This window comes from Trichoderma camerunense, assembly GCF_050948025.1.
Source record: "Trichoderma camerunense strain CBS 138272 chromosome Unknown V8C40scaffold_10, whole genome shotgun sequence".
In the NCBI taxonomy this organism is placed as follows: Eukaryota; Fungi; Ascomycota; class Sordariomycetes; order Hypocreales; family Hypocreaceae; genus Trichoderma; species Trichoderma camerunense.
Window position 1 is genome coordinate 621458 of NW_028145360.1, and position 22087 is coordinate 643544.

The 22087-nt window shown below is 52.9% G+C and overlaps 4 protein-coding genes across 4 annotated transcripts; 3 read left to right on the forward strand and 1 right to left on the reverse strand.

Annotated features, from left to right (window-relative positions):
- The first annotated feature begins 723 nt into the window (after positions 1-723).
- Positions 724-2582, forward strand: V8C40DRAFT_246729 (putative polyprenol reductase). Its single transcript, XM_083216165.1, has 2 exons — positions 724-1428; positions 1502-2582. The coding sequence occupies exons 1-2, from the start codon at positions 858-860 to the stop codon at positions 1888-1890; spliced, it is 960 nt and encodes a 319-aa protein (XP_083072571.1). The 5' UTR covers positions 724-857; the 3' UTR covers positions 1891-2582.
- On the reverse strand, positions 1678-3426 carry V8C40DRAFT_246730 (uncharacterized protein). Its single transcript, XM_083216166.1, has 3 exons — positions 2683-3426; positions 2349-2616; positions 1678-2297 (listed from the first exon to the last, which is right to left on the reverse strand). Exons 1-3 carry the CDS (start codon positions 2818-2820, stop codon positions 1930-1932), a joined length of 774 nt encoding a protein of 257 aa, XP_083072572.1. The 5' UTR covers positions 2821-3426; the 3' UTR covers positions 1678-1929.
- A 561-nt stretch (positions 3427-3987) lies between these two features.
- V8C40DRAFT_246735 (ankyrin repeat domain-containing protein) lies at positions 3988-10108 on the forward strand. Its single transcript, XM_083216167.1, has 3 exons — positions 3988-8522; positions 8585-8811; positions 8885-10108. Exons 1-3 carry the CDS (start codon positions 4595-4597, stop codon positions 9404-9406), a joined length of 4677 nt encoding a protein of 1558 aa, XP_083072573.1. The 5' UTR covers positions 3988-4594; the 3' UTR covers positions 9407-10108.
- A 185-nt stretch (positions 10109-10293) lies between these two features.
- Positions 10294-12700, forward strand: V8C40DRAFT_26788 (GTP-binding protein RBG1). The gene is made up of 7 exons (XM_083219907.1): positions 10294-10517; positions 10607-10627; positions 10765-11047; positions 11152-11542; positions 11630-11876; positions 11964-12084; positions 12183-12700. The coding sequence occupies exons 1-7, from the start codon at positions 10497-10499 to the stop codon at positions 12200-12202; spliced, it is 1104 nt and encodes a 367-aa protein (XP_083072574.1). The 5' UTR covers positions 10294-10496; the 3' UTR covers positions 12203-12700.
- The last annotated feature ends 9387 nt before the right edge of the window (positions 12701-22087 follow it).

Below are 22087 nucleotides of genomic sequence, written 5' to 3' on the forward strand. Positions count from 1 at the left end.
ACGGAGAGCAGGTATCCGCCACTTCTGGTTTTGTTTTGATCAAGGTAGAGGTAGAGTAGATCTTGGACACGCGTAATAATACGTACAATGCCAATGTAACTGATACAAGCTGATCTCCGAAATGCCCCTCTTTAGTCGATCAATATCACCATCGCATTTCAGTTTCGATACAATTCCGCCCACGAATAGACTTCGCTACCCTATACTCGGTAGTCCACGTGTCATGATTCCTGATTTATCGCATCGCTTCTTCTCAATCCCTCGCAAATACACTACTTTCTGTTTAACCCTATCCCAAGATTTGTCACAGATGCCGGATCGCACTCCCCTTTCAGCCATACAGCCGTGAAATCGTGGATCTCAAAAAGCAACAAATTTGCGGCAAACGCCCATATCCACAAGCGAGCCGCCGCTCAAACCCCACATCAGTGCAACGCCAATGTCCATTAGCACGCGGCTTGGCCCTTTATCGCCGATGTTGAAACTGTTGGTCAATACCTGTATCTTCTAAGCGGAGAGAAAGGGGGGGTTTTGCTATCCGTCTAGCCGCATGAGTTGCCAAGAAGTTGCTGCAGTTGCTCTATCAGGTACCGGCAGTGGTGGGGAGGGTCGGAGTAATGATCCATGGATGCTGTTAGCTCAGGACACTAGAGCGGCTCTCGCTGTCCACAGCCAAATTTCGCACTACCGATTACGAGTACTCAAGTCTTTTCCGACTGAAGCCAACGCTGAGCTTTTTGTTTACTTATTTATTCATCTCTTGTCCCTGTCACCGTTGTTTCCGGGACACTCTCGTCTCATCTTCTAACCCTCTTCTTTTTTCTTCTTTTTTCTGCGTCTTTGTTCAGAGATCAAACATGGGCAGTGAATCCAATTTGCTGGCCACGCTTGGCGTTGGTGACCCATCACCGGCCGAGTGGTGCCAAATCTTCTTCATTGTCAGTGCGGCCAGCATTTTCATGCTCGCAGCAGTCCCGGAGCATATGCGCAGGGCCTTGTTGGACTACGGTGCGAGGAGGGCGAAGCCCAGTCAGCCTTCCGAGAAATCCAAGGCTCCGGAACCCAATCAAGGGGTTTTGGACATCCTGACAAGCTATGGCCAGGTACCTCATTCATGGTTCATACATTTCTACATCACCTCGCTGTCATGGTCCATTTTCTGGGGCTACCAGTACTTGTCCAAGGGGTCGTTGATGCGGACCGTGGCCGAGATGCAGCACTCGTCTGCAGTCAATAGTCAAACACCGGAGGTTGATCTTACCGGAACGCTGGTGGCGTGGATGTTGATGAGCTCCCAAGGAGCAAGGAGGCTTCTTGAGTGTATCTTTGTCACTAAGCCCGGATCATCTCCCATGTGGTTTGTCCACTGGGCTCTTGGGCTGTCCTACTACACGGCATTGGGTGTCTCCGTCTGGATTCAGGGCTCAGGTTCGTCTAATGGGCTCTGTCCCTACTCTAGTTAAATGGTCAACATGGAAGTGAAACTGACGGGGCTTTACAGGAGCAATTCTTCAATCGTGGGAGCACCCGCAGCCAATTCACTTCACACCACAAGTTATCATTGGTGCGGCAGTCTTTGGGTGGGCAGGTGCTCAGCAGCACCAATGCCACAGCTACTTGGCCGGACTCAAGAAATATACGCTTCCCAACGAGGGCTGGTTCAAATACTTCATTTGCCCCCATTACACATTCGAATGCCTACTCTACTTGAGCCTTTCCGTCGTTGCGGCACCGACAGGATGCATCTTGAACAGACCAGTCCTGTGCTCATTGATCTTCGTCTTGGCAAATCTCGGCGCGACGGCATATGGAACAAAAGCTTGGTATGCCAGCAAATTCGGGGCGGATAAGTTGGTGGGGAAATGGATCATGATCCCCTTTGTATTCTAGGCTAGTTGGCTCATCGAGCATTGAGCATTGAGCGCACTTTTATCTCTTGTTGAAAAGACCTAGTTTGGCTCCGACTTTGGAAACTTTGAGGACGTCGCGGTACGTGAGGCTGGTGCGGGTCTGCCTCGGGTTTCGACCGCTGGCAAACGCCTCGGCATCTCGAAGCAAGGACCAGTTCACAATCGTATCGGCGGATAGATCAAGGTCCTCCTTAATGTCGGATATCCCATGCAGATAGTCTGTGTAGAGCGTGTCTGTAGTGATGAGAAGACTACGAGGTTCTTGGATAATGCGCCAGGCAGGCTCGGGATCAAGGGCACCGTCTTCCTTGCTGCGGTACAGGTTCAGACAGAGGCTTGCGCCGAGGCTGACGGTGCACACGACGGGCCAGTACGCAGCGCCATCCTAGGGTGGATGAGCATTTCGAAGGATCATCTACTTTGCCATAATACTTAACTTATGCGGCATGATGCCAATACCGGGAGGATATTCGTTGATGAGGACATGATTCGGGCGCTGGTGGGGGCTCTCGGCGAAGATGTGTCTGACACTGTCGCCTTGGCCGTCATCGGAGAGCGGGAGAGACAGTAAGCGCGATACTACGGGTGTTTCAAGCCAGGAAGGCAGCGGCGCATCGAGGAGCTTGTTCTGGACGAGATCGGACGGCCAAGTCTGTAGACGTCGATGCGTGAGCTGTTTCCATCGTGGACGAGGAGCAGCGGCGATCTGAGCGCGGCGTCATCAGCGAGGTTGCACCACGGCACCCGTCATGGCGACAACACAACAACGCACTCTATCAAGAATCAAGCGCTCTTCTTCCTCGCTGATAAAATTGGGCAAATAATAGGCAGTCGACGGAAGTGAAGTGATTCTGGCGGCTTCGAGAGAAGAAGGAAGCCACGCGTCGCCGATGCCTCGGGCTGCCATCATAGGCAGGACTCGGGACTTGTGCAGGCAAAATGTCGAGCAGGAGGAGAAGCTGCCTTGAGCTGCGCCAAGAACCCCCCCAATGAGCGAGACAGCCTGTTCGGAAGAAGAGTCGCGAGGGGATGGACTGGCTTGACTGGGAGAAGATCGAATCGAATGGTCGTAAGAGGGGACGATGGGGTGATGAGCCAGCGAATAGCCACATTCAGTTAGGGGGGCTGCAGCGCCTGTTTGCTCCCTCGCAGCAGAACGGATGCCGCTTAGGGTTAGCCGGGCAGAATTAGTCCCGTGTAGGTGTAGGTTGTGCAAAGTTCAAGCAATTGCACGAATGTTGTTTATCGGCGTGCAGCGTTTGGCGTCAAATCGCGTTGAGCCGCCTCCGGGCAGTCAGACGCCGCCAGGCTCTCCATGTCTGCTGTGCTATCTGGTGCACCGCTGCTGGGCTGATAGGATCAATGGATCCATGGATGCGTGCTGCAGGTCGCACCAACGACAGCAGGGAAAGAAAAAAGAGCGCATTTGGTCCATTGCAGCCACGGCACAGCGCGGTCGGATGCGTGCATGCGTGTGAATATGGGCGGGCAAGGATGCCGTCTCTCTCTCTCTCTTGTTCCTTTTCTTTTTCTTCCTCTCCAAGAGGCGAGACCGCCCGTATTTCAAGCCCAGACAACCCGAGGTGGCCTCCCAGGACTGCCGATGCCGCCTGCAGCCGTGATTGGCAGACGGCGGGGACCGCTGCAGCAACCAATGCGTGAGGGCCTTTTGGGGGGGAGTTTTAGAGGGTGGCAACGCGGGATGGCAGCTAGACAGGGCTTGACAGGGTTTTTGTTTAGGCTGCGACTCCGCTGTTTCGGCCGCACAACTGCACCGCGAAGGCGCTGCGCCGGCTGGAGCGGCTTGGGGCGAGGGCCAATCAGGAGGCGGCAGCCTAGCCTGGCGCTGCTGGCTGAGTTTCGCACCAAGTCCCGTTTTCAGGCTCTTAGTCTGCGGTGTGTGTTGTCTGGTCTGTTGTAGTGTAGTCATGATGCTGTATGTATGTTGTCTGGGTTGCTTCATTCAATGTTGATGTTGCTCGTGCGTGTACTAGTTGCGCTGTTCCCTCTAGCCTGCTCCTTCTCCCGGCACGCGCAGGCCCTCCGTGATTGACTCGACGCTCTGCCGGCTTGTACCAGCACGTCTTACTCGTGGCGGTAGCAGTACCTCGCTCTGCCGCTGTTGCTGGTAGCACCGCATCGATGCCTGTACATGTTCCGCTACCAGTCGCGACCGCCCACCCCAGCTCCCAGCCCCCGGCAGTTTCGTGCTATTTTCCCAGCTCTCGAGCCCGCTAAACTGCTCCGTACTCCGTGCCCTGGGCAGCACTACGGTGAACACGCTTCGATTGAAGATTGAAACTCCAGTCTTTCTGCTTTCTTGCCAACCGACCGGGAAAAAAAAGCATCGACTCATTCCCACGCCGCCTGTTTTCGCCGCCCGCCCCATCGGCCCTCATCGTAGCAGATATAATTCCTCTCTCTCCTTCACATTGTTTATCTCCCCCAGGCGGCCGCTTCCGTGCCGGCATACTGTAACGAGCTTCGCCACTTTGCCAGCTGCTGTCGTGCCTAAAATCCCCCGGCTGTCCAATCCATCTCCGCAAAGAGGCCATTGCCAGCAGCTCTGACGTGGCGGTCGACGTGACCAGATCAATCGGCCTCTTGCCCGGCTCGCACGCTGCCGAATCTCGTTTCATCTCCATGATGGTGGTAGCCGTTGGCAATTCTCGAAGATAAATGTCATGGACGCGCAGAATGCTGCCGAGTCCGACACGCCCAAGCATGCTGGCGCTTCCCCTCAGCAGCAAAACAAACACGAGCGCCCGCGACGAGGCTCTGGCTCCGACTCGGAACCGAAACCGCGTTCGTCTTTGAGGGCCTCGTCGCCCTCCAGGGAGCCCAAGCTGAAGACGAGGGAGTCGTCGTCGCTGTCGTCGTCGACGGCCGCCCGAATCGACGACGTGGCTGGTGCCGACCGCGACTCAGACGCCGAGACGATTGTTCTGCCTGGCAAGGATGGCCATTCGCCCTCCAAGGTTCGAAAGGTGAGGCAGGAGGACAGGAGCGAGAGTGACGCCGACTCGGCCAGAGGCAACGGCCAGCCGGCTGCCAGTAACCAGGGCGACAAGAATGCAGCTGGCAACCGGCCCGTCGAGGGTGTCAAGAAACGGCTGCCGGGCCCTGTCGACAAGGACCGCCAACCTCGCAGCAAGGACGGCGCTTCGAGCGGCCTGAGTTCTGCCCCGACATCGCCTCCCCACAATCACAGCCAGCTCCGTCAACAGCTCCCGCTTCCATCTCACCGCCGTCGGCGATCTGACGCCGTCGCTGCCGCATCACCGTCAGACTCTGAGGGCACCCACGCCAAGCCAGTCTCCTCGTCCCTGCGTGACAAGCTAAAGTCTGGAGAGCGTCTGCTGCCGCACAAGCGAAAGGCTCCCAAGGCCGAGTCCGACGACGAAGCTGACCAGCGAAAGGCTCGCCGCCAGCGAACCACGAGCGTCACCCTCGACACCGGGCGGACGCTCAAGGAGACCAAGCTGGCCTCGAAGCAGTCCCATCATGACCCGAGGACTCGGACTCGTTCCATCTCTCCACACCCTCGACAGCATCGTAGAAGTGTATCGACACAGCTACCCGCCCATCATCTTTCTAGCAGCCTTAAAAAGAAGCGTTTACCTCCCCCGCTGCATTCAGCTGACTACCACTCTGACGAATCCTCGGCCAGTGGGAGCCCTCATCCTCGGAGCGCCAAGCTGCGAGGTCTTGCTACTCCCACGGTGCCCGAGTCTCATGCCTCGCCCGTGAAAATGGCACCTCACAAGAAACACCTGGATGCACACGGTCAGACTTTACTCGCCAGAGCCTGCGCACGTGGCGAATACGACAGTGCAAAGAGGAGGCTCAGTGACCGACCTGAAGACCTGAATGTAGCTGATTATGCCGGCAACACGCCTCTGCAAATCGCAGCCATTAATGGTTGCGAAGATATCGTCAAGCTTCTCATTGACGCTGGCTGCAATTTGGATTGTGTCAACTACGATAAGGACACACCTTTGCTGGATGCGGTCGATAATGGCCATGTTGCAGTTGTAAAGCTACTTTTGGACGCTGGCGTCAATCCACGAAAGGCTAATGTGAATGGGGAGGAACCTATTGATAGAGTTACGGACGATACTGAACATGGTGACGAAATCCGCGCATTACTTCTCGCGGCCAAAAAGCGACAGGGCGAAAGGCGCCGCACTTCTGAAGACCGTCATTCTCACGACTACCACGACGCACGAGACTCTCACGCTCCCGACAGCCCTCGCCGCTCTCCAGCTACAACAATGCCAACAAATCGAAGATCAGGGACCGTTCGGTCCACCAAGACGAGGAACGACCTGCTCTACATGCCTTTGGACGACAAAACCCTCCGGCAGGCCGCTGGCCGTGGTGACGAAGAAACTGTGGCACGTATTTTACAGGTCAAGGAAAACTGCGACGACCCCGAATCCATGGTGGCTGCCGCGAGAGGAGGCCATGATCTGGTAATCCAGCTACTACTGGGCCTGGGTAGTGCCAATGCAGACCCTGCCCCAGTGAAAACGTTACAAGCAGAATTTGCAACTCCAATGCTCGCAGCTATCGGCCAAGAAAACATCAAGGTCGTTGAATTACTTTTAGAACAGCAGGATTTTGACCCCACGCGGAAATTCAAAGGGGAGACGTATTATGAGATTGCCCGCCGTCGGCAAGGATCGAATTGGAAGGAAGAAGAACACATGTTGAAAAACGCGTACGACGAATATAGGCGGACGCATAAGGACTCAGCTAGAGCGAAATCGCCATCGCGGAGAGACAGGGAAAGAGAGCGGGAGGAAAAGCGGGCTAAAAGAGAGGACGCCAAAGAAGACTCGAGACCGCCGAAACGAAGCGCTGCTAGTCCCTCTCGAGAGCCGAAGAAGCCCTCAGCCCCCAAGTCGGATGCCCCAAGGGAGAAGCGAAGGTCGGATTCTTTTACCGGCCATGGAGGCGACGACAACTCTCAAAAGAGAGGACCTGGACGGCCACGGAAAGAAGACAACAAGGCCTCAAACGCTTCGGATCGCGAGGCGTCCCCTGCGCCACCTACTCACAAAGTGCCCAAACCGAAGCGCACCGAGTCAGATGCCACCGGTGTCTCGTCTGAAGGAGAGGCTGTCAAGCCGAGAAGGAAGCTGATATCCAAAGGCGAATTGCGAGACGAGCGGGAAAGGCAAAAACGTGGCAGCTTGGCGTCTATCGGATCATCTGGGGCCAAGGAACCGTCCAGCCCTAGCGAGCCAAGACATGAAGAAAGTGTAGACAAGCCCAAGCTATCCGAGAAATATCATGACCGAACAAAGGCCCTGAAACGCGATGAGTCGAGAGATCGCCTCTCGGTATCGGGAGATGGTGTCTCAAAACGACACCGAAATAGTATTACCCCAGATCGGCCGAGCGACATTGACAAGGACGAAGGGCCGGTAAAGCGCCGGCGACTGGAGGGTGACAGCCAGGAGAAGCGATCCCTGCCAAAGCGACCAGTCTCTGAAGAAGCCAAACCCCGCAAAGGTAGTATATCTCGGGATAATTCTTCCAAATCTTCGGCTCTCCTGCCCAGAAAACATCGCGAGGACGACCCACCAAAGAGCAATCACGATGAGCGGGAACCCAAGCGAAAAGACTCTGTTCGAAATACATCTGGCGAGAAGTCGATACGAGTCAAGCAAGAAGATGACGACGTCGAAATGCCAGATGCGGACAATGTCAAGGAACAGGCAGCACCCCGTGATCGAAGGAATCGAGAAAACGAGGAAGAACAAGCCAAGAAGAAGGAAGCTGCTGAGAAAGAGGACGCTCTCAGAGAAGAGGAACGACGGCGTGCCAAAATTGAGGAGAGGAAGAAGCGAGAGGCAGAAGAGGCTCGTCAACGAGAAGAAGAGACCAAGAAGCGAAAGGAGCAGGAAGAGAGAGATAGGAAGAAACGAGAAGAAGACGAGGCGCGCAACAAACTTCGTGAGAAGGCTGAGCGTGAACGGCGCGAGGCTGAGGAGGCTGCGGCCCGTCGGCGTGAGGATGAGGCTCGCCGCTTAGAGGAAGAAAAGAAGAAGCTGGAACAGGAGGAGAAGAAGAGGAGAGAAGAGGAGAGAAAGAGGAAGGAAGAGGAGAAGAGGAGAGAAGAGGAAAAGAAGAAGAGGGAGGAAGAGGAAGAACAGAGGCTGCGGGAGGAAGAGGAACGGCTTCACAAAGAACAAGAACGCAAGGCTGCCGAAGAGGCCCGACAACAACGTGAACAAGAAGAACGCAGGGAGCGCGAACGTCAAGAACGTGCCCAGCGGGAAGAAATGGAGCGGAAACGAGCCGCCAAAGAAGCAGAACAGCGACGCCTTCGTGAAGAACAAGAACGGCGCGAGGAACAGGAACGCCTTCGAGAGGAGCAAGAGCGAGCTCGAGTAGAGAAGCTGCCCCCATTGCTGCGATGGCTCTGTACAGCGTCAAACCCCAAGACCGCGGCCATTGCCGAAAAATTCAAGTACATGCGCGCGCCCCGGTTTGACACGATCCGCCCAGAGACGAACAATACCGCCGAGGGTCGTGAGCAATGGGTTCTCAACACCCACGTCGCCCTGCTGTTGGGAGAGAAGGATCTGAGTCTCCCTAAATGTAAGCCGGACAATACGCCCACCTTCCGTGTTCTTAAAAGACTTTTGCTAACACATTACTAGATGCTTCCTGGACCCGCGTACCGACTTCTCGACTTGCCAAAGTCAGCCTTTGGAGGACAGAGTGGGTGCGATACACGCTCTTCTCCGAGAAGCTGTGGGAGCTTGGCGAACAGCTTCCTGGATGCTATGGCGGTGAGGCACCGCAGAGCCTGAGTTACGACAACAAGGACAGGCTCAAGCAAGATGCATGGGAAAAGTTCCAGGCAACGGACATGTTCTTTGTGAAGGTAAGTTGCACCGCAGGCAACGAGAATTTCTTATTATCAACCTCTCCTGACAATGTAACTAATGTTGACATAGGTATCCGACTTCATGGATATTGTGCCTGGCATTCCACACCTGCGAGGCATCAGATTAGGGGTAGAGTATTGTGAGCTCATGGAAAACGAGCAACAATGGGCATCAGCTTCGAAATGGAAGCAAGACCCGGATGCCGGCCGCTACCACGGCCTCGCCCCACGACATAAATACTATGTCAACGGAGTCATGGTCGAAGAAGAACTGCCAACTCTTTCTCAAACGAGCCGAACTCCATTTCCGGAGACGCGAGTTCCCCGACGAGGCCTGACCCGGGCGTATCCCGAAGATACGGACTACAACGCCCTTTGCCTGACTCAAGGCCTAGGGCATCTCATCAAGGATACAACGAGCCCTTCGCCGCTCCCAAACGGCATTCATTCCTCGCCAATCAGCCCAACTTCAGCCCCACGGCCCAAGCCGACCATGAACGGCACGAATGGACACGCTGCCTCAGATGAGGTCAAGGACGAGGCAGCAATGGATAGTGGTATAACTAATGGTATTAATGGATCGACCAGTTGATAGCAGAACTGGCCCGGAAGAGAAAGAGAAATACATGAAATCAACTCATGCTGTACAATCTTGCGCTATCCGACACCCTTTGCATTTGGTTTCCGGTTTCTTGGCTTCTTCTTCCTCCTCCTCCTCCTCCCCTTTTCTATTTTTTCTTGCTTTGGCCTTGTTCATGTAAATGTCTATAGACTTGGATGGTGGTGGATTGGACGGGAATGAGGCCGCGCGCTCCCTTGTACACACGCGCACATTACGCACACTTTGACGCAACGCAACGCAATACGACGTTTTGGTGGCTGGCTCCTCGAGGAGGGAATGATTTCTGTTTTGCTTGACATGGGTCTTGACACTTTTACAGCATGAGCAGAGGGACAAAAAAAAGCCTTTCTTTCTTCTTTTTTCCCTTTACAGCTTGGACGGAGTGCTATGGTATGCTACGGTACATTTGGACAGTTTGCTTGTTTATGGAACAGGTCAATGGTTCTACAGAGTCGTCTTTCTTTTTTTAGGCGGACAGGGAGGAAAAGGGAAGCTTTGTATGTGAGACGAAGGGCGTTTTGATGCAAGAGTTTCCAGCAATGCGGCATTGGGCAAGAAGAATTCTTGATGGCTTTTTTCCCCCCTTAGGAGGACCCCGGAATTTGGGTGATGAAGATACATGGACTACAATAGCCTTGTATTAAATACAGTTATGTTTTTTTCGCTCTTGTATATCTGATGGAATTGTTTGCGTATAAGGTACCTGTAAGTTTATAACTTATAAGAGCCGTGATGGTATCATTGGTCTTATGAGACACAAGCTGTGGCAAAAAGCCTTCCAGCCATATAAATGCTGTGGCTCCTCTTCCCTAAAGCGGATTGGTCCAAATGGGCTGACATCATTGGCCACCAGGAACCACAAACCAAAAATTTACCCCACCAAATTCCTTCCAAAAGATTCATGCCACCACACACAAACAAGTTTGTGATAACAGACTGATTATCATCACAATCGCCAGCACGACGCCGCAGAGAGTTGCGAGCACACGAATATCGAAGAGAGAAGCAAGAGGGAACTCGAGGAACCTATTTGGAATAGCTGATACACAACACCGGCATCATGTCGACGACTGTGGACAAGGTATGATCTCGCCTCGCCCAGCTTGCATTGTGTTTAATTTGTGATTTTTCTCTCTACTCTGAGCTTTTGACTGACATTGGACAATGTAGATCAAGGAGATTGAGGCCGAGGTATGTCTTTCCGCATCGAAACACCCCCAGCGAGACGACGAGACGACGTTATTTCCGAAGGCGAAATCCGGCGTTGAGCGGTCTGCTGTTTTTTTTTACTGGGAACAAGGACCCTGACCGTTATTTTCCTGCATTAGATGGCCAAGACTCAAAAGAACAAGGCGACGTCGTATCACTTGGGTCAGCTCAAGGCCAAGCTGGCCAAGCTGAAACGCGAGCTGCTCACCCCCAGCAGCAGCGGCGGCGGCGGCGGTGCCGGTTTCGACGTGGCCAGGACGGGTGTGGCCAGTATTGGCTTCATTGGGTTTCCGTCCGTGGGCAAGAGTACTTTGATGAGCAGGTTGACGGGGCAGCACTCAGAAGCTGCGGCGTACGAGTTTACGACGCTGACGTCGGTTCCCGGTCAGGTCATGTACAATGGTGCGTGTTGCCGTCGTTATTATGTTTTTCTTTTTCTTTTCGCTCGCTTGGAAGAGCGAGAGGACGAGGGAATGATGGGAAATGCTAATCAAATGTTACTGCAGGCGCCCCCTTGCAGATTATCGATCTTCCTGGAATCATCGAGGGAGCCAAGGACGGTCGAGGAAGAGGTCGCCAGGTCATCGCCGTCGCCAAGACGTGCCATTTGATTTTCATTGTGCTCGACGTCAACAAGCCCTTGACGGACAAGCGAGTCATTGAGGCCGAACTCGAGGGCTTCGGCATCCGCATCAACAAAGAGCCCCCCAACATTACTTTCAGGAAGAAGGACAAGGGTGGCTTGAACATCACCAGCACCCAGCCCCTGACGCACATCGACCACGACGAGATCAAGGCGGTCATGAGCGAGTACCGCATTAACTCTGCTGATATTACTATTCGATGCGATGCTACTGTTGATGATCTGATTGACATTATCGAGGCAAAGAGCCGAAGGTAAGTTGAAAGAGGCAACGAGAATTGTGCCGAAGCTACGCGTTTTACTGGTGAACTGGACGATGGATTGCTAATGCTGCCGAATAGTTACATTCCCGTCGTCTACTGCCTCAACAAGATCGATTCCATCAGCATCGAAGAGCTGGATCTGCTCTACCGAATCCCCAACTCCGTCCCCATCAGCTCAGAGCATGGCTGGAACATTGACGAGCTCATGGAAGCCATGTGGGAGAAGCTGAGCCTGAAACGAGTCTATACAAAGCCCAAGGGCAGGGCACCCGACTACTCAGCCCCCGTTGTGCTCAAAGCGTCGAGATGCACCGTGGAAGACTTTGTGAGTCACCAAGAAGGCCACTCCCCCTTTCCCACCCTTATTACTATCACGAGGACTTCTCAACTAATGTGCGTTACACAACATTAGTGCAACGCTATTCACCGCAGCATTGTGGAACAGTTCAAGTCAGCCATTGTTTATGGCAAGTCGGTGAAGCATCAGCCGCAGAGGGTTGGTCTGGCACACGAGCTGGAAGATGAGGATGTCGGTATGTATTACTATCTACTCTTTACGTCCTCTACCCCTTATCTTGTCCGAGAATCGGACGGCAGCGAACCGCGCAATACTAATTCAGCTTATTGCCAGTGACTATTATCAAGCGATGATTTGACAATTTCCAAAGCCCAAAAACATAGTGGGCAATCCGCCGGATGAAGGAGAGAACGACATAACTCATCCGGCTCTTTGGAGTGCCGTGCAAACCAAGGAGGCTGTCATCCGTTATCTGCCCGCGAAGCCCCAAGTCCCGAGTTTCGGCCCTGCAAATGGACCAAGCAGAATTTCATTCACAAAGCCCGAGCGCTTCGGGGGCCAGGGGCACATCCTACGTGGTTTTTTTCAGTTCATGCAAACCTTGGCCGGGTGACTGGCCGGGAACGGGACAGGGATGGGCGGCATTGATGTGGCATATTGCACGAGCATGACAGTTTCAAAGGCCAATGCGCAGGCAATTCGCGACTCGGCACGTCAGAAGGGGAATGAGCTATGATGATCGGCGGCAATGATTCTCTAGGCCCTACGGAGATGGGGAGTAGAATGGTGCATGGAAATGGGACAGTAACAACGCTGCCACCAAGCAACAACTACAACGGCAGCAACAACAGCAAAAAAGAAAATTAAAAAGAAAAAAAGAACAAAAGGAAAAGGGGGGGTGGCCAACTACGGAGCAAGTGGTAGGGCGTTCACTTTGGGGACTCAAATGAGAAAAGTAGTTAGTACTTTGTAGTACGCCGTGCTCTGACGCTCATAGAAAATAACACAATTTCCCTCTCCCAACGATCAGAGCAGTCAAGTCCGTCCAGCGTGCCATCGACAGGGACAGCAGACATGGCATACAGAGCACGTGTACGGGTGTCAAATGAGTTGCGTAGAAGCGATAACTGGCACGCGAGTAATTCGTCCTGAAGATAAACCTCGGGGTCCGCTGTTTCGTACGCCTTACTCGCCATTCGACGATGGATGGGCATTAGGCGTGTGAAGAAAAGCATCAACGTAGTTGAATGGACCATGGCCCAATCCCCGGGGGGCTGATGTACTTTGGCCCTGCATAGCCGAGGGCCTCTCGATCTGCGGCCGCCCTTCGCAGAAAAAAAAAAGTAGAGCTAGAAACGTGGGGATGGGAAGAGTCCCTTTTGGGGCTGCGGACGAGAGCCCAACCTGGGGCTACACCAAGAACAGACAACCCGGGAGAGGGGGGTGTGGTATGTTCGAAAGAGTGGGAGAAAAGAACGAGAGAGAGAGGGCACTCCGGCCATGACGCTAATTGGAAGTTCGCAGGGTGGCTTTGGATGGGCGACGCAGCAACACGATTCGCTGGATATGGAGGCCCGATGCTGGCTGCATTGCGCCCCAGGGAGTTGTATTGGGCCTTGGTTGTCTCCAGCCCAGCCTTTCAGAGAGCTTCTCTTGCCGCCCAGACGAGGAAGAACTAGAAAATGATGGGCGCCGGGTGGAGACGCATGCGGAAGGCGCATTATTTGGTTTCCTGTTCTTTATGGCGGTGACCCTGTTCAAGAACTCTGTACGTATTTGTGAGCTTTTGATTTTTCTCTGATCCACCTTTGGTGCCAAGTGCCGGAGGAATGCCACTGGCTTCTAAACGTCTAAGTCGAGCCCTGAGTTGCTGCTTTGCGAGAGATTGGTGAGTGGGCCAACGGCGACCCGGTCTGAAAAGAACCCCTGTGCTTCATACGGAATCCAAGTGAGTGCTGCCAAAGGGCAACAAGAGCATGACCACAGGCAGAGACACAAAACACGCGGTCGGTCAAGCCACCTTCATCATGCGTACAGGTACGGGACCCGGCCTGGGATAAGAATCGAGTGGTGAGTGGTGTCGCTTGCTTCGAAGGAGTGGAGAGATAAAGCCATCTTGACAATGGCGGCCGGTCTAGGAGACGGGACATGGGAGGGGAAGCCGCAGGGGCAGCCTGTACAAACGAGGGTTTGCATGCCATGTTGCAAGGTGCTCACCTGTAAGTACTAGGCCCAGTAATCGCATCCTCAGTGGCCGTAGTCGTACAGGTACTGGGCTCGTACATGCTGCTAGCACTCCATGTGATACTCGTACATGCTTGAGCAGAGGCTTCGCGGGAACGAGGATTTTGGTGGCGGCCTGTGGTTTTAGCAAAGATGAGCGCGCGGCGCGGCATGGCTCATGCATGTCCTTACTGACTACGGAGTAGTTCGCCCGCAGCGGAGACGGAGACAAGAGCCATAAGGCACAGACCAATGTTGGCCCTGCCGTCAAGAGGACACTAACATGATGCTGCCCTTGTTGAAAGCATACATGGAGACCTTGCAAAGTTGAGTTGCGATGTCTTGACAGGTACGAGTACTTGACTGCGTTCAATGCTCGTACGTACATGCCAGCAGAAGGGAAATCCAATTTTGCGATGGGGCCTCGGTGGAGGTGCATAATGCGATAGATAACATCGTGATGCCGGTGAACCAGGCATGATGCCCTGTACCCATGTGCAAGCAGAGCTGGATGGGCTTTCGGTGACAGAGCCTCCGCCGCGGAGCCGCATCATACAAGCCATTGTATCGTACAGGCCGAGCCATGCCGCAAATGAAGTCTTTCACACAGAACACGTAGAAAGTTGGTGGTAGTTTTCCACCTGCTGCTCCCTATGGCGGCTAGGATGATGAAACGACTGAGGGCTCGACAAACTCGGCGTTTGCTCTATTGTCTACCACAGGCCTGGAAAGTATTGTTGCATATACGAAGCCATCGTTCGGAGACAATTGTATCATCTTTGCCTGAAATGAGAACTCAACGACGTCGTACAAGCAGACTACCGGACAATTTCGCCACGAGGAAACTGGGAAACCTTGAAGACCGATTCCATGGGGTGTTTTTCCTATTACGGAGAGCGTCACGCGGCAATATTCCTTCGAGGTATCAGCTCCCTCGAGAAGTGTAATTGGCTGTTTTTGTGTATCACCACCAACCAGTCATGATCCACATTGTCGGCACCTGGACGCGTTTTGAAGAGTGGGCATCGGTAGATCTCGTCGGGATTGGCGCCTCCTTCCATCTAATTAAAGTCTCCATTTCAATTGGATCAAATCGCGTGTAGCTGAATCATCGACTCTGCCCAAGAGAGAAAGGTTGTTATCCTACACGAAGTCCAGAATGACCAGGTACTGGTGATGATATTCATGCCGCCTTGGTTCAGTTGGCTGTTGGGAAAAGCACAGGATCAGGACGCGTCACATCTCTCAACATTTAGTTGGAGAGAACACCCAACGGTATGCTTCGTTGAGCTGACTGCACTGATAACAATTCGCCTAACTTCTATTTCGTAAGTCGGAGACAGAGCATGAGGAGCTAGTAGAGAGACCAAAGGCGGCCCTTTTCGGGAGGGAAAGGTTAATAGCATGAGATTGACGAGAGGATGCTAAATTGAACCTGGCCCTCAGTCTAATAACACATGGCAGGACCCATGCTGAGCCAAACCTCAACGCACCACCGTGAAAGAATGGGGAATATAAGTTGTCAATGCCGGCAGTCAGTGAATATATTCGGCCGTACAACATCGTGTTGGACTCATGAATGCCTCTAAAAGAAGCCATCGTGGAGGCCGAGTGTTGTCTCACGCCTGTGAGGTGCTGACTCTCTGTCTTCTCTGGTAAGTGCCAGGTGCTCCGTGTATCTTGCTGGGGTTAACCGTTGGGCACGGACCTCCACGCAGCGGCAGCCAGAGGCAGGGGTTGAAATTGGCCAACTGGAAGAGAGCCTGGAAGCGGAAGCTATTCACTTGGCGCGGACGCCACCGCCCCCTGGTCCCCGTTCAATTTGAGTGAAGACGAGAACAAAGATGCCGAGAACTTCATAAGTCTGCAGCTTAAGAACTCCCTGGCCTTGGATCGGAAGCTTTTGAGTTCGGGTTAACGATATGCCGGTTATATGAGTATGTCACTACCAGCATGAAGTTAATCTTTGGTGTTGGTATACGATATGTAATCGTTCTGGTATGCAAGTACTAACAGGGGTACAGAGCTGCTTGTATACGTACTTTCAAGCATCATAGGTATCCTCATGACCTATCTCTTGACAGGTGCCTGTTTGTGATTTCCACCGGACCGTCCGGGTAAAAAGAAAGAAAGGGAAGGTGAATTAGTTTCGAACTGAGCGCCATAGTAAACGAATTCGATATCGAACCCTCCAAGGATGGGAGACTGGTGCTACAATAAGCAGTTCTGCATCACGTTGTTCCGTCTAACAGGCTGTGGTTGGAGTGGCAGCACTGCTATTGTTCTCAGAGGCACCTCCGTCGTAAACTGACCACTGATACCGTTGTCTAGTGCAATGCCAAGCCGCATTTTTTCTGAACAAGAGACCCTCTAGCACAAATAGGCTGATGAAACGGCACCGTAAGACGTTTGTGCGTAGATAGAGAAACACATGCATGACTTCGCCAAGTTGGTCAAGCGATAAATCATGATCTCGTCCAAATTGGTCGATGGAAGAAACACTCCCCTCTAGAGGTACTCGTATAGTAGTAGCCAGAGATCTTGTTGGTGGAATGGCCGATGAGCTCGAACCAATGTTATGTTCGATGTCAAGCGATCCAACAATTACACCCCTCTCAGTGCTTTAGCGTGTGAACTACCACCGCGCCATGGCTCGCCGCCTCGACGCCTCATCATCCTCCAGAAGTACTGCTTGCAAGATAGAAGCCGTCGAATACTTCACACAAGTATTTACCTCAAGAAGGAATAGGCGCTAGTGGCACGGCCCTGGCCAACGTGGACGGTCTTCCCGCGCTCCCGTGCGTTGACTTTCAGAATAAAGCTCGAGAGCACTAGAGGGTATTTCGCACAGCAATGTCGATCAATCTTGTCTTATAAGATGAGCCAACGGCAGATTCGGTAAGTCTCAAAGCTTCCAAGGCCAATATTAGCTTTCGAATGAGCGGGTGACCATAAATCTTGTTGCTTCATCCGTCGGAGTATAACCAAGCTACGATGGTCGTGTCTCGAGTAGAGGGACAGCCTGGACCCTTTCTCGTTGAACTAAAAAAAAAAAGTCATCGGTCAGCAGCTTCGGCATGAGCAGGCTTGCCGATGGAAGAAATGGCGGCTTGGTCTCTGCCTTTGCGGCGTAGTCAAGATGGCGTCGATAAAGCGGCTGTAATTTCTCTTGTTGCTAGTGATAGTATTTCCGATGAGCGGCTAGGATTAGCTACCCCTGTCAGTAGTATAGCACCCATCATTTGGCGCGCTCGACTTGCGCGTAGCTGAAAACGTGGAGAAGAGGGCAGCTGGTAGAAGTACCAACAGGTACGACTCAGCATCCTACCTAAAAGGTAACCTCCATCTGGGGGCAACTCTCAAATCTCCGTAAGCTATTATATCTGAAACTTCCATTTGTCTAATGCTTAAAATTGCGTATACTTGCACTCGTAAACGGCGGCGATGGTGGAGACGGTTGTGGCTGAACAAGTGCCTCTCTGGCATTGGGCTGTCATTTACATCTGGAGTACTTCCTCGACGGCCACCGTTCCTTAGCTTGATGGACATGATCAGCTGCGGCACTTCGTACATGAGGGCATAACTGTACCTTGAACTAGGCAAATGATTCGTTGTTGATCGGTATCATCTGCGACAAGTGCGCTAGCTAGTTCGGGCCGCTCCACAGAGACATGCTCCAACCCCTCTCTTGTATACGAGCCGTTGAAGCCTCATCCACCACAGCTTGAGCAGCGACTTGGCAGTCAATCTACTCAGCTATCACTCGCGAGATTCGAGCGCAAAAAGACTGCTTTTAGCTGAGGAGCGGAGAGCAACTCCGTGGCGAATCTCGAGACCAAGTGGCTGTGTTTTCTTGGTGTTTGATACAGAATATTTCGATTCGTATTTGTCCACAAGCCCAGGTACGGTGTGTTTGCGCGGGCTTCGCTGTGGCTATTGGTGATGAGACCGGGATCAAGGTTTCTTATTTTTTGCCGGGGTTCTTTTGACGCTGCTGCGTCCTCGTACGGTAGAGCAGCTTCGTACTGGGTACCTGTAGCGCTCCGGAGGGTGGAAGTGGATTTTCCACAATACCTGTGCTGTGCTGTACGGTAATCCTGCTTGGATGGATGCTTGCCCGGAAGACTATTTCCTAGTCTGGCTGATGAAATCGTCGACCCATGAATATGCCGGGCCAGGCTCTCGTGCGCTGGAATCGCGATGAAGCCCTGGCAGCAGTCAATACTCGTAGTACCCGGACTTGTACAAGCACTCGTAGTCGGTGACGGTCCATGTCCATCCTAGACAACCACATGGGGCTTGGAAGCAGCGGCTTTTTGCGTACTTGCACCGAGTTGTACTAGCATTGTGCATGGCCATCGGAAGTATTGCGCTCGCGTGGTTTTCGTGCTTCTCTCTGGGCTCATTTTGGGTGCTCAACGTGCTTGAAGCGTTGCCGTTGCCTGAGATGAATAAGCTTCATTCTGGTCCATCCTTGTCGTTGATGGCTCTTGTCACGCTTCTGGGCCGACGTCACGGAGGGAAGGTACGGAATGCTGAATCATTTTTTTCCGACGTCGCACAACACCAAACAGGGCATCTACTCTCGATGTTACCTACTAACTTACTAAGAGCATACATATTCGTATGCTGCATCATGCAACAGGCCGTGCAGAAAGAAGGAAACTTCCAACTTACAAGGCCGACGGCACGGATGCGACACAGCGCCAGCCAGAAGCTCAGGAGACCGCCAACGAACCAATATTAATCAGTGAGTGGGTGTGGGTTTGCCTTGCCTGTACCTACATATGGTCCCATGTCGAGTTCCCAGATCCCGCCGACGCTGCCTCTTCTGGCCATGCTGGCCCTGGTCACCCGTTGGTCAATGTTTGCCCTATCATGCCCAATCTCCATGATCCATGGCCCGTTCCCAATCCTAGCCTGTCCGTCCAGAGCACCCCTCAGTCATTCCGGTCTCTGGTCTCTCAGGCCCATTCCCTTCTGGGACGGAATCCCACCCGTCTTCTCCCTAGCAAACAAGGGCGCCGGACATGCAGACAAGCAAGGCAAGCTATGTAGACAGCCAAAACTGACACACGCAGACTCACTCACTCACTCACTCACTTATAGGTTATAGGTACGAGTACCTACTGTAGCTCAACTCGCCCACTGGATGGAGAGGCGCCCATTACCTTGCCGACTCACACGCCCCCTCCTCTCCATGGGCCCCCTGCATCAGGGCCCCTGGACGTACATGTACAGGACCTCTTCGTGCATGCGTCTGCATGCCTGCCTCCACGCCAACGTTCCGCTTCCTTCGCAGACAATGCGCTCCGGCTTCAGCATCTTCCCAGGACGAGTACAGTTACAAGAGCCACTTCTTGTACGCCTCTGGGAGGATACTGCTTGGATACCCTAGTCTAGCCCGGCTTGGTAGACCTAGCATAGCACTGGCTGGTGGGCCACTTGCTCGTCTGCAGCAAACCACCGAGCTTGCCGTCTCCTTGACCAACAGCATCGGCCTGCTGCAGCTTGTCAGATCTTGTACGGACTCGCTTGCCGCACAGACAAGCACGCGGTGCGACGACTTCCACTGCCAGGTCCGGGGCCGGTACTTGGTTTATCATCTTAGATGCATCACCGCCCCTCGACCAGACCGAATGCTGCTACTTTATGTTCTTGCCCAGGGCTGACATGAGTCGTTTCCCTTCTCCGCAGTCTTGTATTTTCACCCCCACGAAAGCACGAGGCAGCGAGTAACGGCGAAGAAAAGTTCCGTCATTGTCTCACCAGACCGTTACCGCGCGGAAGAGAGTCCACCAGCGGGTCTTGCACGCTTCAGTAGTAGTTAAAGTGACGTGAGAAGCAGGGCTTTCCTTGACAGGTGTGCTTCTTTGCTTCTTTGCTTGCTCCAGGGCGTTGCTCTACAGCTAGCCAAGTAGCGATACATTATCTAGCAGAGCACCCCTCATCCAGCAAATTTGTCACCGAGACTTCATTCTTTACTATTACCCATCTTGGTTCTCTTTGCTCTCAAATTCCTACAAACTTGCTTATACTGCGATACCTTTCTCCATCATTAGTTTGCGTTGCAATCATATTTTAGCATCTCCATTTATTTGTCCTTCTCGTCTGGTCTGATCATCTCCAAAAGAAAAGGGTTATGCCATTCCCTATTATAACTGTCCATGAGGTTCGTACGCTTCTTTTTGTTTGCTCTGAACAAATGCTTCCCGTAACGATACTTGACATATTATTGCCGGCTCATTGATGACGGCCCAAGACAAGGTTTGGACTTTGTCTCTTCGCTGACGGATGAATGATAATACCCCCCACTCGTTCCGCTTCTCTCTTGCTCTCCTCTTCCTCCTGTCCGTTTTCTGGCAAGAGACTATTTGCCAAGTGCTGACTTTCTCAGTTTTTCAGCAACTAGCAAAACCCAGCGATAGACTGGGCCTCTAAACTTCTTGGAATACATACAATGAACACTGCTGGTCACGGTTCTGCCAACCTGGGCCAGGACGCTACCATGGTACAGAGTAACGGAGCTGGGTATTCCAGCGACCACTGGGCGAGCATCAGTCCGTATAGCCAGAGTCCTTATGGAAACAGCCCTCTGAATGAATATGGCGCCACCTTTGGCGGATTTATATCTCACGGGTTGCCATCAGAATCACTCAACAGGATGCCTCCGCCCATTCAACCGTCCATTCCTCCGCCCTCGACCCATCAACTAATCCAGCCTGCGCCGCTAATGGGCCATCACCAGTTGCCGATGCTGAACACGCAGTGGCCGAGCCAGTTGACAAACCCGACTCCATCAGGGAGCTACTCTGCACCTCCGTTGTCCATCGCGCCGGCGTCCAGCCTGCCCCCAGTTGACCCGTCGCCGAGGCCCCCTGTGCACCATGAGAAAGCAAGAAAGACTTTGAGCGCAGAGCAAAAACGGGCCATGTGCCAGTATCACGAGGACAACCCGGGCACAAGGCAGGCAGACATCGGCGCAAAATTTGGTGTTGAAAGAAGGTAACCTCTCCAAACATTACTCGGGACTTTTCCCCTTTACACTTGGACGAGAATAAACTAACGTCGGCGTCAAGCACTGTATCTAAGGTGTTGAGGCACAAGGATCAGTACCTTAAGCAAGATCCGGAGCCAGATAGCTCAGCACTCAAGCGTTTGAAGGGGAAGCATCCAGATTTTGATCGAACGCTCAGTAACTATGTCCGTCGACAACAACAACGAGGATTTGAAGTCAAAGATGAGGAGATAATCGAACAAGCAAGGCTCTTTGCTCGAGCTAGCGGCAGCCAAGACAGAGGGCTGACTAACATTAACAGCAACTGGCTTCTCAAATTCAAGCAAAAGCACGGCATAGGGGCTGGCCGGTTAATGCGCCGTGCCTCTGAAACGAACATTCCGGACCGCATGACCGTGTCCACAGCTATTCCCCGTTTCACAGGAGATAAAACAAATCCTACCGTCTCTCCTGTCTCTCCGACTCAACAACTCTCCCCGTTGTCTGCCAGCCGCAGCGACGAGGACTTACAAGCTGAAGCCCATGATTTCAGTTTTCGATACGGACATGCTGGGTCACACTCCTCTACATCGTTGGCCAGTGATTTGAGGGACCAGAGTGTTTCGTTTCCCGGTGATACGATAAGCCCAACAGCGCCCTTTCACTTCTCACCTGACCCCAACATTGGAGCGTTTCAAAATAGTTTACACATACAACCGGCCGCCCCTGATTTCCAACAACATCGCGGAAAGAGAAGCAACACATTCCCTTCTCTCAACATCGACTGTGTGAACCAGGATATAAGTGCGGGTCCACTCACCCCTCGACACCCATCTGCCGTCACGTCAGCTTCAACGCTTGAATCACCGACAAATGACATCCGAAACACTCCCTTCACGCTTGATTCAACAGTATCATCGCCGCCGGCTTTACGCCGCAGCAGTAGCAATTCGAGTATTGCTGCGCGGTCAAACAACCCTTCCACAAACACTAGCTCTGTATCCTCGACAGCTGCCGA

Coding starts and splice junctions, on each gene's coding strand:
- V8C40DRAFT_246735 (XM_083216167.1), top strand. CDS start 4,595: ATGGACGCGCAGAATGCTGCCGAGTCCGACACGCCCAAGCATGCTGGC. Junction 8,523..8,584: donor GGATCTGAGTCTCCCTAAAT/GTAAGCCGGACA, acceptor ACACATTACTAG/ATGCTTCCTGGACCCGCGTA. Junction 8,812..8,884: donor CGGACATGTTCTTTGTGAAG/GTAAGTTGCACC, acceptor ATGTTGACATAG/GTATCCGACTTCATGGATAT.
- V8C40DRAFT_246730 (XM_083216166.1), bottom strand. CDS start 2,820: ATGATGGCAGCCCGAGGCATCGGCGACGCGTGGCTTCCTTCTTCTCTC. Junction 2,617..2,682: donor AGCGCTTGATTCTTGATAGA/GTGCGTTGTTGT, acceptor CGCCGCGCTCAG/ATCGCCGCTGCTCCTCGTCC. Junction 2,298..2,348: donor TATTGGCATCATGCCGCATA/AGTTAAGTATTA, acceptor CTCATCCACCCT/AGGATGGCGCTGCGTACTGG.
- V8C40DRAFT_246729 (XM_083216165.1), top strand. CDS start 858: ATGGGCAGTGAATCCAATTTGCTGGCCACGCTTGGCGTTGGTGACCCA. Junction 1,429..1,501: donor CGTCTGGATTCAGGGCTCAG/GTTCGTCTAATG, acceptor GGGGCTTTACAG/GAGCAATTCTTCAATCGTGG.
- V8C40DRAFT_26788 (XM_083219907.1), top strand. CDS start 10,497: ATGTCGACGACTGTGGACAAG. Junction 11,048..11,151: donor CGGTCAGGTCATGTACAATG/GTGCGTGTTGCC, acceptor ATGTTACTGCAG/GCGCCCCCTTGCAGATTATC. Junction 12,085..12,182: donor GCTGGAAGATGAGGATGTCG/GTATGTATTACT, acceptor GCTTATTGCCAG/TGACTATTATCAAGCGATGA.